The sequence below is a fragment of the Lactuca serriola genome, chromosome 5 (genome assembly GCF_051521515.1).
Source record: "Lactuca serriola cultivar US96UC23 chromosome 5, Lser_US96UC23_V15, whole genome shotgun sequence".
In the NCBI taxonomy this organism is placed as follows: domain Eukaryota; kingdom Viridiplantae; phylum Streptophyta; class Magnoliopsida; order Asterales; family Asteraceae; genus Lactuca; species Lactuca serriola.
This window is the reverse complement of record NC_136412.1, coordinates 71186755-71202140: the sequence shown is the minus strand read 5'-3', so window position 1 is coordinate 71202140 and position 15386 is coordinate 71186755. Positions and strand designations below refer to the sequence as shown.

The window sequence follows — 15386 nt, the reverse complement described above, 5'->3', positions numbered from 1 at the left end:
CAGTTTCAGTTTTGGTTTCAGGTGCCTCTTGTCTAAGGGGAAGGAGTCAGCGGTGTAGCAGCGCATCACACACACACATGTTTTCCACATGGAGTTTCTTGGGGATGTACTCTGATTTATTTTACTTTTGACAATATGGTTATCAGACACATTGTTATGTTTCTTTTACAAATGATATGACATGGGAAATGATTTAGTAAATTTTGTTGTGATTTACTTAATTAAAAATGAAATTTTTGGCCTCGGAAATTAGGATGTTACATCGTCTCTCTCTCCCTCCCCCCCCCCTCTCTCTCTCTCTCTCTCTCCCCTCTCTTATTTTTCTCTTTTCTTGGCCAAACACCACATACACATACACTATGATTAAATTTGGGTTAAGACTTAATTAGTTGAGTTTTAGCGGCTAGGAAGGGTCAATTAATGCATGTACATGGGTTCGAACATAAGGGGAAAAATCTGTAGAATCCTGATGCATAAAATCCAAAAATTACATAAAAGGTGCCTACATTTCCTCGCAATTAATTAGTTAGACCTTCTATTAAAAGTCTTACATTCTAAGTTTTTTTAGTCCCTCCAAACTATTATCTTTTCATCATATGTTTTTGTTTTGACAAATTTCAACCCCTCGTCTTTATTTTAAATAAAACACAGGAATTAAAATAATTAAATTTGAAAATATTAATATAGAGAAACACGAGATGTTATAGAAAATGAAGACCCTAATGTATTATAAAATAAAAATATAAAATTACAAATATAAATTATGAAATGAAATTAAATGAGGATACATACAATAACAACAATCAATCTGAATACCATCATTTTGTACAAATGAAATAAAAAAAAAGATAAAATAATCAACGCTCTTTAAAATATGATAAAAAGATAAAATACAAATAATTAAAATACATACACACCGAAATGATACGTGCATAATAATATCCATGTTGACATGAAGTAAATACAACTTTATTATATAGTTGTAAAAGTTGTAAAGTTGTAATGTAACGACCAGTTTGAAAAATATTTTTGAATTGGTAGTCAATTTACTATAAAACTAGTGTTGGAGGGTTGAAATAAAAATATATGTATCCACTTGCCAAACCCTATCTCCCCCGTTCCTCAAATAGGTCGCCCTACCTCCTCTATCGGTGCTTCTTGCTCATTTTCCGAATTTTGCTAACATTTTTCTCTGCAGACGATTCAAACCCTAAACCCTACCTCCATCACAGATCCAAGGTCAGAACAACCCTACTGCTTGAAATTATTTCTTTGTTATTGTATATGTAATTGTATCTGATTTGGTTTGCTTCAATTGTGAAACCCTAATATTTGAATTATCTCGATCTGTTTGAAATTCCAATAGAAATGGGCGAAACAGAGATGAAGGATACTGACGCTTACGAGGAGGAGCTTCTCGACTACGAAGAGGAGGACGAGAAGGCCCCTGATTCAGCCGGTGTTAAAGTCAACGGCGAAGCCGTTAAGAAGTAAGTTCCGTTAGGATATTATGCTTGTAGTATAATTTTATGATAAAATCCGACATAATTATAATTAATAATTCGTGGATCTGCTATATGTTTAAGCTGTGGAGCTCTTTTTGTGAAGTGTTTGGGAGGATAGAAGTTAATATTTGGGCTTTGAGTGTTTTTTCTTGATTGGTTTGAAAGTTGAACTTATTATATCTCCAGTTTCGATTCTTAACCATGTTTTTGGAGTTTAAATCACACCCTGGGTGGTTGGATTGCTTGAAGTTTTGGTTTTTTACTATTTCATCAACTGTTTTTGTTCCTCACTTCAGACATCTGTAAAAAAGAATATATTTGTGTATGGATGAGGAGAAGATACTAATTTTAAGATAATCTATTGACATGGAGTTGAAACTTTTTGTAGAGGTTTATTTGGAGTAGGGATCTGAGCTATCTTGGTTACAAACTATTTCCCTGATTAGTACAAGATAACAATTTAACTCTAGATATTGTTACAGTTAAACAAACTAAGTTCTCTTTAACTTACACAAAAGTGAATAAATTTTTGATGAACAATATGTAAATTTCCACATGAATATATGGTTATATTCATATCAGAACGAAAAAAGACTATTGTCAAACATTTACTTGGTAGTAGCTCAACTGGTTTACTCTTTCAGAGGGTTGATTTGTCATGTGGTGCTTATTGAATTTCAAGAGCATATTTGAACAAGTAATTTCATGTTACATTAGGGATTGATTGCAGCCATACATGCATAATCAAACCTTTTTATTGCAACTGATCCATTTTTTTTCAATTAATTTTAATTTCAGGGGCTATGTAGGAATTCACAGTTCCGGATTTAGAGATTTTCTTTTGAAGCCAGAGCTACTTCGTGCTATTGTGGATTCAGGATTTGAACATCCTTCCGAAGGCAAGCTTTTTTCTAACCATTTAAAAGACACTTCACTTCACATATGGTCTCATTTCATCTTTCTTTAAATGGGAAACTACTTGCATTTTTTAAGAATCTTTAATAACATTTGGTGTCTATTTGCAGGTAAATAACAACTATCACCCCTATCATTTGGAGAAGTGGTCAGATTTGGTAATTTTTTTTAATTGAGGATTCAATTTCTTTGGTCTTCATCAGTGCAACACGAATGCATCCCTCAAGCTATTTTGGGCATGGATGTCATTTGCCAAGCAAAATCTGGTATGGGAAAAACTGCTGTTTTTGTCCTTTCAACCCTGCAACAAATTGAGCCTGTAGCTGGTCAAGTAGCTGCCCTTGTTTTATGTCACACAAGAGAATTAGCTTATCAGGCATGTGTATTATATATTTATTTATATCCACAGCTTCTACAACTATTTCTCTCCAATTAATTACTGTTTACCTCACAGATCTGCCATGAGTTTGAAAGATTCAGCACTTATTTAACTGATATCAAGGTAGCTGTCTTTTATGGTGGTGTCAACATCAAGATTCACAAGGAGCTTCTCAAAAATGAATGCCCTCATATTGTTGTTGGGACACCTGGAAGGATTCTTGCACTTGCTAGGGACAAAGATCTTGCTTTGAAGAGTGTGAGGCATTTTATACTTGATGAATGTGACAAGATGCTCGAGTCACTCGGTATGCTTTCATATACTTATTCATTTCAATTTCAATTATTGTTTCAAGATTTGAACTTTGTGTTTGTTTATACTTAATATTGATCTGTTGATAGACATGAGGAGAGATGTGCAAGAAATTTTCAAGATGACACCACATGACAAACAAGTAATGATGTTTTCAGCAACTTTAAGCAAGGAGATTCGACCAGTCTGCAAAAAGTTCATGCAAGATGTAATGTCCCATGGCCAGCTCCTCTACTTCAACCTTTTCATAATGTCAACATCTTTTCACATATTAATTGAGGGATTGGAGAGAGGGTGTGAAAGTAGTGTTTTTTTTTTTTTTTTTTTTTTTTTTTTTGGGGTGGGGGGTGTTTGTTAAATATGTTTGATAGTAGATTTAGCATAATGGTGATGGAGTCTCTGATTGAAAAGCATCTGGAAAAGGACCAATGGGGATCTTGATTCAGAGGATGTTGATGGTTGTTTTGGTTAGCTTCTGAAGGGTTTCTCTCTCCTAATACGCTTTTACTATGATATTTGTTCCTTTCAGCCAATGGAAATTTATGTGGATGATGAAGCCAAGTTGACTCTTCATGGTCTTGTACAGGTAATCAATCAATCAATCAATCCTTCTTTCCAATTCCAATGGAATTAACCATTCCATTCCATTCCTTTTCTTGATTCCACTAACTATTGCTGCAGCACTACATCAAATTGAGTGAGCTGGAGAAGAATCGAAAGCTGAATGATCTGCTGGATGCGTTAGATTTCAATCAGGTTGTGATATTTGTGAAAAGTGTAAGCAGAGCAGCTGAGCTCAACAAGTTGCTTGTGGAATGTAACTTTCCATCAATCTGCATCCACTCTGGCATGTCTCAGGAAGAAAGGTAGCTTCATCTTTCTTTTTCTTTTTCTTTTTTTTTTTAAATTTTGTATTGATAATATTAATTTGGTCAAACTTTTGAAGGTTGACTCGTTACAAGGGCTTCAAGGAAGGACACAAGAGAATCTTGGTGGCAACTGATTTAGTTGGAAGGGGTATTGATATTGAACGTGTAAACATTGTCATAAACTATGACATGCCAGATTCTGCTGACACTTATCTCCACCGTGTATGTTCTCTCTCTTCAATTCATTTTCATCTCTTTTTTTTTTTAAAAAAAACCTGAGGGAGGTGTATTTTGGTCATTTGTCAGGTGGGTAGAGCTGGAAGGTTCGGAACAAAAGGTCTTGCCATCACTTTTGTGTCATCTGCAGCCGACTCTGATGTTCTTAACCAGGTCTGTATATGCTTGTATAACCAGAATAATTAACAATACCAATTATTAGTTGCTGATGATTATTTCTTGATTTTTTGTGGGTTTAGGTTCAGGAGAGATTTGAGGTTGATATCAAAGAGCTTCCTGAGCAGATTGATACTTCAACATATAGTAAGATCCTTTTTTTTTTAGAATTTGTAAAATGTCAGAAATGTAATCAGGGAGACATCATTTTTCTAATTTTATCTCAATAAGAAACACTTTTTTATATTATCAATAGCAAAAGATGAAAACACCCTTGTAGATGGATGAGGGTATTTTCGTCTTTTGTAATTTGATGGTATTTATACTGACTTGCAATGATTTGGTTGCAGTGCCATCGTAGAGCAAAGAAGCAAACCATGGGATGGGATGATGTCAAGTGTGCTCAACAGTGATGATGACCATTTTGAAGAAGAAGATGAATGATTGCTCCTTATGTCTTATTATAAAACAATTAGAAACATTGTTGTTGGGAGTGTCAAGGGGATATCTTATATCACAAAGATTGTTGAGTTTTGTAACATCTATAAACTTGTTTTCCTAGTTCTTATGTAGCTTAAGTAGGGAGAGTTGTTTGTTGTTGACCTATTTTTATTTGCTGAATGGTGCAACTTATGATGCGTGAAGTACAAGTTGCTGTAGCATTAAAAATATTTTTCTTGTTTGATTAGTCGTAAAAAATTTCATGATTGTGAACGTGTCTTGTCTAAATGACTGAACAAATTGCAAGTTATTTGGTCATATGATGAGATCATAAGAGAAACTTGGGTAAACTATGAGATAATGTTAGTGTTGGAAGCTAAATTATAAGAAAAAGGTGATGATTAGAGTTGCCACGACTATTATAAGAACAAATTATAAGTTGTTCATGCATGTGAGGTCGTGCACAAGGACAATTCACATTCTTAATACTCCTTGGAGAAATATAAACAAAAAAAGTATGGACGTTCTACACCAAAATGAGGGAAATAAAGAACTACAATTCATTTTAGAATCAAAAGGAATTGGTGATGCGACACTATTTATGAATTTCATACAACGTGATTTTTTTACCTAAGTATTCAACAATATTTTCCTTCTTTTACAAATTTATACAGCCATGTTTCATCTTTTTATCAACTTGTGTGCCCGGTCTTTCACTTTTTATTTTTACCAAATTATGCAAGGATGTTTCACCTAATGTACAAATTCATGCGCTAGTGTTTCATTTGTTTTACCAATTGATGTAAATGATCTTTTTTTGTTTTTGTTTTTTTTGTTTTTGTTCTTTTTGTTTTTTTTTTTGTTTTTTTTTTTTTTTTTCTGAATTTACACAATGTTTCATTTTTCTTGAGAACCACAAAAGATTAAGTATCGTAAAAACCCCATTCTATAAGTAAATATACACACAATATTTATTAAACATGTTAAAATCCGTTTTTTTTTTGGTATTTTTGGTACGAAAAGAGTAAAAATTATAAGTTTTGCAGTCTAATATTTTAATTCATACACCGATTCATTTTGTAATATATATATATATATATATATATATATATATATATATATATATATATATATATATATATATATTTCAAAACAACCATAACAAGTTCAATTGTCATCGTACAATGAGTGAGATGACAAATGTGCAACAAGCTGTGCCGCTAAACCTTTTTGAATGGAAAAACTAATTCTTTTAAAGACTACATCCGAAGATCTAGGGGGTATAACATTACTATGCATGATTCGTTGTACTCTTTTAAGAAGTTCTACCGCATCTGGTGCGAGGAAACCAAACGTATCAAATGCAAATGATATGAACCCGTGTTGATTTTCCATGCACGATCTCTCATGTTTGGTGACTTTGCTTGTGGCTGCTTTTAAAGCAGCATGTCCCGCTGTGAAACCCCCAGCCCTCAGGAGTCAGGCCCACGAGAGGGGATACCCCTGTAAGATCGACACATGCGTGTTTCCCTCCGACCCATCCAAAAATCAAAATGTCAGCCGGTCTGAGGGTTGACCTTCCTTTTGTCGGATCAGTCATGAAATTAACAGGTGCCTCTTTCTTAGCAGAAACCCCAACACGCTTAAATATGTCAAACAAAACATCCCTAACCATATCGTGCCTGTATTTGAACCCCGGGAGTTCTTTACAGTGAACTGTATGCTCTCCAAAAGAGTCCAAACATGCCTTGCGACACACATGACATATCTCGTCAGCTGGGAAAATGGGAATCATGAGTCGATATTTGAGAATAGTACGATACTCCACGGGAGACATGTGTTGGCCAAGCCCATCTATAGGGATAGCCAGAAGAAAATGTTGAGCATGTGGTGCACGTAAGCACTGAAAAACCGCTTTCTGCCGAGCCGTCATGTCGAAATGCATTTCCATATCTTGGACAATTTTACAAAAAAGGGCACTCGCCAGTGTATTCTGGGATTTAGGGGGGGCGGTGTCTTTAGTAGTAAAATTGTTAAGGTCAAAATCTAGAAGCTTGTTGCGAAGGGATGCCAAGGCACAATCATAATCAGAATCCATACCATGTATACCGCTATCCCGTAAGATATGGTCTTGCAATACCCAAGATTGGGCCCGTGAGGCAACAAAAGCATAGGAGGTAGCCTCTACTGCCGAGTATAAACCCAAACCCCCAAACCTAATGGGTAAGGAAGCAATTCGCCATTGTATGTCACCAAAGAAAGGGCCCCCACAAACCACAATGTCCTCAATCGCCCCGCGCAATCCATTGTCAAAGAATATTGCCGCCTCTTCCATGTGAACGGGTTGGCACGTCCTCAGCCCAAAGAAAAGCTTAGCAATACCCATACAAGACCGAAGAAGAAGGAGCTCACTCTGGGGGTCAGACAATTGTGGAAGAAGGCGCATCAAATTCACAGCGTTTTCGGCTCTCTTTATGGCTAGACTGCGAATGAAACTAGCATCTCTACTAACAGCTCCCCCAAGAAGTTTCACCCCCAAAGGCGGCCTCCCAATGTCTGCCGGAAATAGCCCCTCCCGTAACTTCCTACCATCACACGAGGGCCAAAAGAGCTCGGTGTTCTTGATATTCAGCTGAAGGCCCAATTTTGGGCCAGTCACCATAATGGTGTCCAATGCTTTGGCCACCTCCTCCGAATCTCCGATAAGTGTGCCATCATCCAAGTACCAGGCATGGAGAAGAAGCTTGCAATTGTCCTAATCTTATGCAAGAGCGGGTGCAACACAATGGCAAAGAGAAGTGGTCCCAAGGGGTCTCCTTGTTGAACCCCAGTAGAAGACCTGATATGTGTGTTGCCTAGATATAACCTTGCTGCTTGACCATATAGGAAGTCGACCCACAAAGAAATAGATGGACACCTCAATCTGACCTCATGAAGTAATGCGGATCTGTCTACCAGGTTAAAGGCATTAGAGAAGTCTACAGTAAGCATGGAGAGAGATTTGTCATCGTGGCGCTCACTCAACAACCTATTGGCGCTATGTAAAATGGCCTCAGCGCCACCCGACACCCCGACTCCGAACTGAAAATCATTGAGATATTTGGCCATTTCTTTACCAACCCCTTTCATGGCCAACTTGGAAACCAAACGTCTCCATATAGTACCTACTGCAATAGGTCGTATTCCCTTGTCAGGTTTTAAGAGCGGCGTGAGAGGAGCAGAGGCAACAAATTCTGCCAAGCTCGAAGGGCATCTCCCTCCTAGCCATAGATTAACCACATAAATAATAGCACGCTGGAGGTCTTTGGCTATAGCCGAACCTTCTCCACAAAGGGCATCTAAAATGTGTTGAGCTCTTAACCTATCCCTCCCACACGAGGTGCCTTTAGGGAAGGATTTAATTCCCCCAAGGACATTGTCAACATCCACTACCAGGGGAGGTTCTGAAAATATGGTGTTGGGCATGGAAGGCGGTGGCTTGTATGGATGCTTATCCTCCAATTCCTTCGTGGTATCACCCCCATATGGAGCAACTCCCGAAGAACATAAAACTTTCACTGCTGCTGTAAAATGTCCATCGGCAACCTTACGAAGACATTGTCTGACATTGGTGCTTCCCGGTGTTCTTTTCTCCCGAATGTACTCTTCTTTTTTTATCTTGTTGCTCCAGTCTTGCATTGTCAACTAAGTTTTTAACTAGCTTGGCGATACCGCCTTCAGTCCCCCAAGTAGCTAAAGCGCTCAAGATATTACGATGTTGCAAAATTTAATATAATTAATTCATAGTTTAGTATATAAAATTCACAATTTAATACAATCATAATATCACTAATTCACTAATTTAGGAAAGTCAAACCCAAACCCTACCACTACCAACTACCATATATCAACACTATCCATCTATGTCAACGTCGTAACCATCATTCCTTTCAAACCAAATCCGTATATAAAATCATACATTGTTAGCTTAATATTATATTCATAGTTTAATAAACATATTAATTCACTAATTTAGAGTTTAATGCAACAATTATAAAAACTTATACATTCCTATATATTTACTTCACAAAAAAAACACTCACAAGAAAATTAATACAAATGTTTATATTTTAACATAAAATTCATAAAAAAATCACAATTTAATACAATCAATTCACAGCTTAATATATTAAATTTACAGTTTAATACACAAAAACTATATATTTACATCCATATTCTGTACTTAGTAGTTATATTTATACCTTCAGATAGGTGGGCTAGTTTTTCTTTCAAAATTTATATTTATATAATATTCACTGTAACAGCCCGGATTCCCAGGTATTGGTTATTTGTATTCTATTTGGTGTTTTGTGAGGAGACTCGGCGAGTTGGAGCCTAAACTCGCCGAGTAGGATCGCGGTTATGGACGCGGGTTCGCGTCCGGACTCGACGAGTCCACGCTGTTTAATGAAACCCTAATTTCCAGGGTTTGAGACCTATTTAAAGGGACTTATGGCCGTCATTTGCGGCCACCAACCCCAGAGTGAACCCTAAAGAGTCCTTGAGCGTTTTGTGAGAGAGAAGAGGAAGATCCTTGATTATTTGTGGGTGTTTTGCTCATAGAAGAGGACCAAGGCAAGAGGAGACCAAAGGAGGTGCTAATCCAGTGACTTCTAAGCTCAGAGACTTCATTTGAGGTAACCATTCGTTCCTTCTCAATCTTGGTCTAAATCTTGGAGATAAGGGTTTCTTTGAGACCTTTTTGGAGTGATTCATGGAATAAGTGGCCTCCTCTCCTGTTGATGCTTTAGATCTAGACCCAAAGAGGTCCAGAGACCCGTTTCCCTCAAGATTTATGAGTGTTAATGGAGGCCATGAGCTTAGAATAGCATTCTAGAGACCATATCTTCAATTAAGGCCTTTGAACCCTTGCATGAGCATCAAGATAGTAACTTTACGTGATAAATGAACTTGGAAGGACTGGATCTATGATTCTTTGGAACGGATCTGACCTCAGAAGCGAGTTTGAGTTGTTGCATGGCATGGACTCGCCGAGTCTGAAGAACAGACTCGGCGAGTAGCATGAAGATTGCCCAGAACCACTCAACGAGTGGTCTTGCCGAGTTAAGGGATTGACTCAGTGAGTCAGGGAGAGTTAGAGCGGGTTGACAGGTGGACTGAGTCAAGTTGGAACTCGCCTAGTTGTCCTTGAGACTCGGCGAGTTGAGTCGTGGTGGCCCCACAACTCATGCCAGGTGGAACTCGTCGAGTTAGGAGAGTACTCGACGTGTCGAGAGAGGATCCAAGGGAGTCCGTGGACATGCATAGACTCGCCGAGTCACTCGAGTGCACTCGCCGAGTCCAGTCAAAGATTGACCGTTGACCATTGACCAATGTTGACCTATGTTGACTTGATAGAGTTAGTCAACCTTAGTTGTGAAAGTGTTAATTAGAGATATATTGTGTTATAGGAGGACTATAGCTCGGGAGAGTGATTTCAGGGATTTGCGAATTACCGAGATACGCGAGGTGAGTCTTCTCACTATACTTTACCTTGAGTAGGTAACTAGAGTTATGTGCTAGAGTATGTGTATGCTATGTATGTTATGTGTTGCACTGCATTATTTCTATGTGATTTATGCTATGCATGTTATCAGAGTTAGAACCTGAGGGTTCACAGAGTTTGGGTGCACGGACCCACAGAGTTATAGCCTCGAGTGGCTACTATGTGTTATGTGTGTGGTATTTTGGGAAACTCACTAAGCTTTGTGCTTACAGTGTTTGGTGTTATTTGTTTCAGGTACTAGTGATGATCGTGGGAAGGCGCCGACTTGATCAGTACACACACGGGATTTTTATGCTATGAGATCTTGGGATTATTATATGTCATGTATTTGAGTTTCAAACACTGATGCTTTTATGAAAATTAAATGAATTATGCTTTTATGAATTGCGAAAAAAAAATTGTTTTGAAATTCACGGTGTTACAAGTTGGTATCAGAGCCTTGGTTTGAGGGATTCGAGTACACCTTCGGGCATATTTGAACTCAAACTGAGGATTTGAGAAATATTTTCAAAAAGAAAAGGGTAAAAGATTTTTGAAAACACAGAGCAGAGTTGTGTGTACGATCATCCAGCGCCCGAACGGTGATTTCCCAGAATACCCTCATGATAAGTGATTATCAGAAATGTTATGTTATGCTATATGATGAGTACGATATGCATGCTAGAGCAGACTAGGTATTCTCATTAGGATTAGGGTGGCCTAATATGTGATGCTTTAGTCTAGGGGTTTTGCTGCTAGGGATGCTAAAGAGTGATAGGGATAGCAGTGAGATGCTTATGAGGGATTTGCTAGTGAGTAGCACATGATAGAGAGAGTAGAGTACTTGGGATTTGGGGCTCAAGGAGGAGGACTTGGAATGAATGCCGATGCGGTATTGACGGTAGTATTGGGCCCGTACTACTGGAGATACCGGATTGGTGTACGGACCAAGTAAGAATCCTTAGGGCACTAAGGAGTAAGTTGGGTGGAGTTATCGAGTGTGGTCATACTCGAGGAGGTCTCTAATGTATCGTATGTTGTTTTTCAGAGGGAGATCATGGTGAGGACACGCCAAGCGCCAGAGAGCAGTGGGACCAGTGATGAGGAGATCCGCTAGATCATCCATGAGGAGGTGGCTGCGGCCATCAGGGCAGAGATACCGGAGATGTTTGGGTCTATTAAGACCACGCTGATTGAGATTTTTGACGAGCGTTACGCCGCTCTTTCTGAGGCTGCTGTTGCAGCAGCCACCACAGCTATTGCTGCCACGAGGCCGCAGGGTGGTGATTTGCTGTTGTTCAGGGAGTTCAGCAACATGAAGCCACCAGAGTTTGATGGGATGCAGGACCCGGTGGCGGCTATGAGATGGATTTCAGACATAGAGGGGTGTTTCTTCACTTGCTCATCTCCTGAGCATTTGAGAGTCCGGTTTGCGCTGAACCAGCTTCGCTTGGGAGTGAAGGACTGGTGGAAGTTTGTGACGACGCACTTTACGCCTGCTGAGCTTGTGGCAGTGACCTGGGAGAGGTTCACTGCCATGTTCCGAGATGAGTACGTTCCCCAGGTGGAGAGGGAGCGTTTGGCCCAGGAGTTTCTGACCCTCAAGCAGGGTACTGAGTCTGTTACGGTGATTACCAGGATGTTCCACGAGAGGGCGATGTTCTGCCCTGAGCACGTATCTTCTGAGCAGGCACGTATGAGCCGATATTTGAGTATCTTGAGACGAGACATCTGGGAGTTCGTGGCGAACTCCTCGTACCGGACATTTGCCGAGCTTCAGGCAAATGCCCGGAAGAGGGAGATTGAGCTAGAGACTCAGGCTAGGGAGGAGGCGGAGTCTCAGGGGAGGGGTCGGCGACTGACACAGTCTCAGCCGGCAGCCAAGCGGGCCAAGCCCGCTGATCCCAAATCAGGGAGCCAGAAGGGCCGCACTTGTGGGAAGTGCGGCAAGGGTCATGATGGAGTTGTAGAGCGGGATCTTGCTACAAGTCTGGCAAGGAGGGGCATATGGCCAAGGACTGCCCCAAGGGGTTTGCGGTGTGTTTCCACTACAACCAGACCACCGGACACTGGAAGGCAGAGTGTCCGAAATTGCGGGGATCATCTCAGGGAGCACCTAAAGGATCTGCCCCTGCCGCCATCAGAGCTACTGAGAGTCGGCCAGTGAAGGCCGAGGCGCCGAGAGCACGAGGGAGAGCCTTTCAGTTGACCGCGGAGGAGGTCCGCGCAGCGCCCGATGTCGTGGCTGGTATGTATTCTTTCGTGTATTTATTTTGATGTTGAGATATCATGCTTATATTATGTTATGTGTAGGTACTTTTCTTGTGAATTCTGTACCTGCCTTGGTGTTATTTGACTCGGGTGCGAGTCAGTCTTTTGTGTCTTTAGCTTTTAGTCAGCATATCAGTCTTAGTCGTGAGGCGTTGAGTAGGCCTCTGAGAGTTTCCATAGCTGACGAGAGGGTGATATATGCCACGGAGGTAATCCGCGGGTGCGTATTCGAGATCTTCGGGGTCGAGTTCCCGATTGATCTGGTTCCTATCGCGATGGGCGACATTTGTGTCATTGTGGGCATGGACTGGTTGAGCAGATTTGGTGCGGTTATCGACTGCGAACGACAGCTGGTGACCATACGAGACCCTAGTGGGGGAGTTCTTACAGTGTACGGCGAGGGTACCCATTCTGGGTCAACATTTTGTTCGGCCGCTAGGGCGAGACAGTGTCTACAGCAGGGTTGTAAGGGCTTTGTGACGTATGTGATGGATTCGAGGGTTGATTCAGAGAGGCCGAGGTCAGTGGACGAGGTTCCGATAGTACATGAGTTTCCGGATGTATTCCCCGAGGAGTTGCCGGGTGTGCCTCCTCTGAGGCAAGTGGAGTTCAGTATCGATTTGGTTCTGGGAGCCGCGCCTATCGCCAAGGTGCCTTATCGCCTTGCACCTCCAGAGATGCAAGAGTTATCCTCGCAGTTTCAGGAGCTGTTGGGAAAGGGGTTTATTCGGCCGAGTAGCTCGCCATGGGGAGCGCCTATCCTTTTTGTCAAGAAGAAGGATGGTTCACACTGGATCTGCATTGATTACCGGGAGTTGAACAAGCTGACGGTCAAGAACTGTTACCCATTGCCAAGGATTAATGATATGTTCGATCAGTTGCAGGGAGCATCTTGGTTCTCCAAGATTGATTTGAGGTCAGGATATCATCAGGTGAGGGTTCGAGATGAGGACGTCCAGAAGACAGCTTTCAGGACGCGTTATGGGCATTATGAGTTTGTGGTGATGCCTTTCGGGCTCACCAATGCCCCTGCAGTGTTCATGGATCTCATGAACCGAGTGTGCAGGCCGATGTTGGATCGGTCGGTGATTATATTCATCGACGATATTTTGGTATATTCGAAATACTAAAGAGCAGCATAAGGAGCATTTGCGGGAGATCCTCGGAGTTCTGAGATCGGAGAGGCTTTATGCCAAATTCTCCAAGTGTGATTTCTGGTTGCGAGAGGTCCAGTTCCTAGGACATCTCGTTAACCAGAAAGGGATATTGGTCGACCCGGCCAAAGTCGAGGCAGTGATGAGTTGGGAAGTGCCGAGGTCACCTTCTGAAATCAGGAGTTTCTTAGGGTTGGCGGGTTATTATCGGAGGTTTATCATAGATTTCTCCAAGATCGCGGTGCCACTCACCAGGTTGACCCGGAAGGGTGTCACTTTTTCATGGGGCCCCGAGCAGCATGCCTCCTTTGAGACGCTTCGTCAAAGGTTATGTGAAGCCCCGATGTTATCCCTCCCGGAAAGGATGGAGGACTTTGTTGTCTTCTATGATGCATCGATTATGGGGTTGGGGGCGGTGCTAATGCAGAGAGGGCATGTGATAGCATATGCATCGAGGCAGTTGAAGCCTCATGAGACGAGATATCCCACCCATGATCTAGAGCTGGGAGCAGTGGTGTTCGCCTTCAAGATTTGGCGTCATTATCTGTATGGGGTTCGGTGTACGATATACACGGACCATAAGAGTTTGAAGTATTTGATGGATCAGCCCAACCTAAACATGCGCCAGAGGAGATGGTTGGATGTGGTCAAGGATTATGATTGTGAGATCCTGTACCACCCAGGCAAGGCTAATGTTGTAGCTGATGCACTGAGCTGCAGGGCGGAGAGCACCCCGCTGCGGGATGTATGTTTGAGATTGACCGTGATAGCTCCAGTGTTGGACGCCATTCGTGGGGCACAGGCCGAGGCTGTGCAGCCCGAGATGCAGAAGAAAGAGCAAGTTGTTGGACTTATTTCGGAGTTTGTTACCAATGGTCGGGGACTTATGACATTCCAGGGGCGTGTCTGGGTGCCATTTGTGGGAGGGACGCGTACTATTTTGATGGAAGAGGCTCATCGGTCGAAATTCTCGATTCATCCTGGAGCCACTAAGATGTATTTGGACCTGAGGAAAGAGTATTGGTGGCCCTGTATGAAGAGGGATGTTGCGTGGTTTGTTGAGAGGTGCTTGACCTGCCGTAGGGTTAAGGCCGAGCACCAGAGACCGCATGGTAAGTTGCAGCCGTTGGAGGTTCCCGAGTGGAAGTGGGAACAGATCACCATGGATTTTATCACCAAATTGCCAAGGACTGCCAGGGGAGTCGATGCAATTTGGGTGATTGTAGACAGATTGACGAAGAGCGCTCACTTCCTTGCTATCAGCGAGAGTTCTTCAGCAGAGAAATTGGCAGAGGTATATGTGAGGGAAGTGGTGTCACGACACGGAGTGCCGATCTCGATCGTTTCAGACCATGATGTGCGTTTCACTTCCAGATTCTGGAAAAAGTTTCACGAGGAGTTGGGTACTAGACTGCATTTTAGTACCGCATATCACCCCCAGACAGACGGACAGAGTGAGCGGACGATTCAGACGCTCGAGGACATGCTTCGGGCATGTGTGTTGGATTTCGGGGGAAGTTGGGATACGTACTTGCCCTTGGCAGAGTTTTCCTACAACAACAACCATCATTCGAGCATTGGTATGCCACCCTTTGAGTTGTTGTATGGGAGGAGGTGTCGGAC

General features: G+C 41.6%; 1 protein-coding gene across 2 annotated transcripts; it reads left to right on the top strand.

Moving 5' to 3' along the window:
* The first annotated feature begins 1103 nt into the window (after positions 1 to 1103).
* On the top strand, positions 1104 to 4866 carry LOC145052598 (DEAD-box ATP-dependent RNA helicase 15). 2 transcript variants are annotated; one of them, XM_079000437.1, is made up of 12 exons: positions 1104 to 1239; positions 1367 to 1490; positions 2304 to 2404; positions 2624 to 2796; positions 2875 to 3106; positions 3201 to 3319; positions 3641 to 3697; positions 3793 to 3977; positions 4058 to 4202; positions 4287 to 4370; positions 4457 to 4520; positions 4724 to 4866. In XM_079000437.1, the coding sequence occupies exons 2-12, from the start codon at positions 1369 to 1371 to the stop codon at positions 4732 to 4734; spliced, it is 1293 nt and encodes a 430-aa protein (XP_078856563.1). In that variant the 5' UTR covers positions 1104 to 1239; positions 1367 to 1368; the 3' UTR covers positions 4735 to 4866. The 2 variants fall into 2 exon arrangements, with proteins under 2 accessions (XP_078856563.1, XP_078856564.1); XM_079000438.1 differs by having other exon boundaries at positions 1154 to 1239; positions 2531 to 2796.
* The last annotated feature ends 10520 nt before the right edge of the window (positions 4867 to 15386 follow it).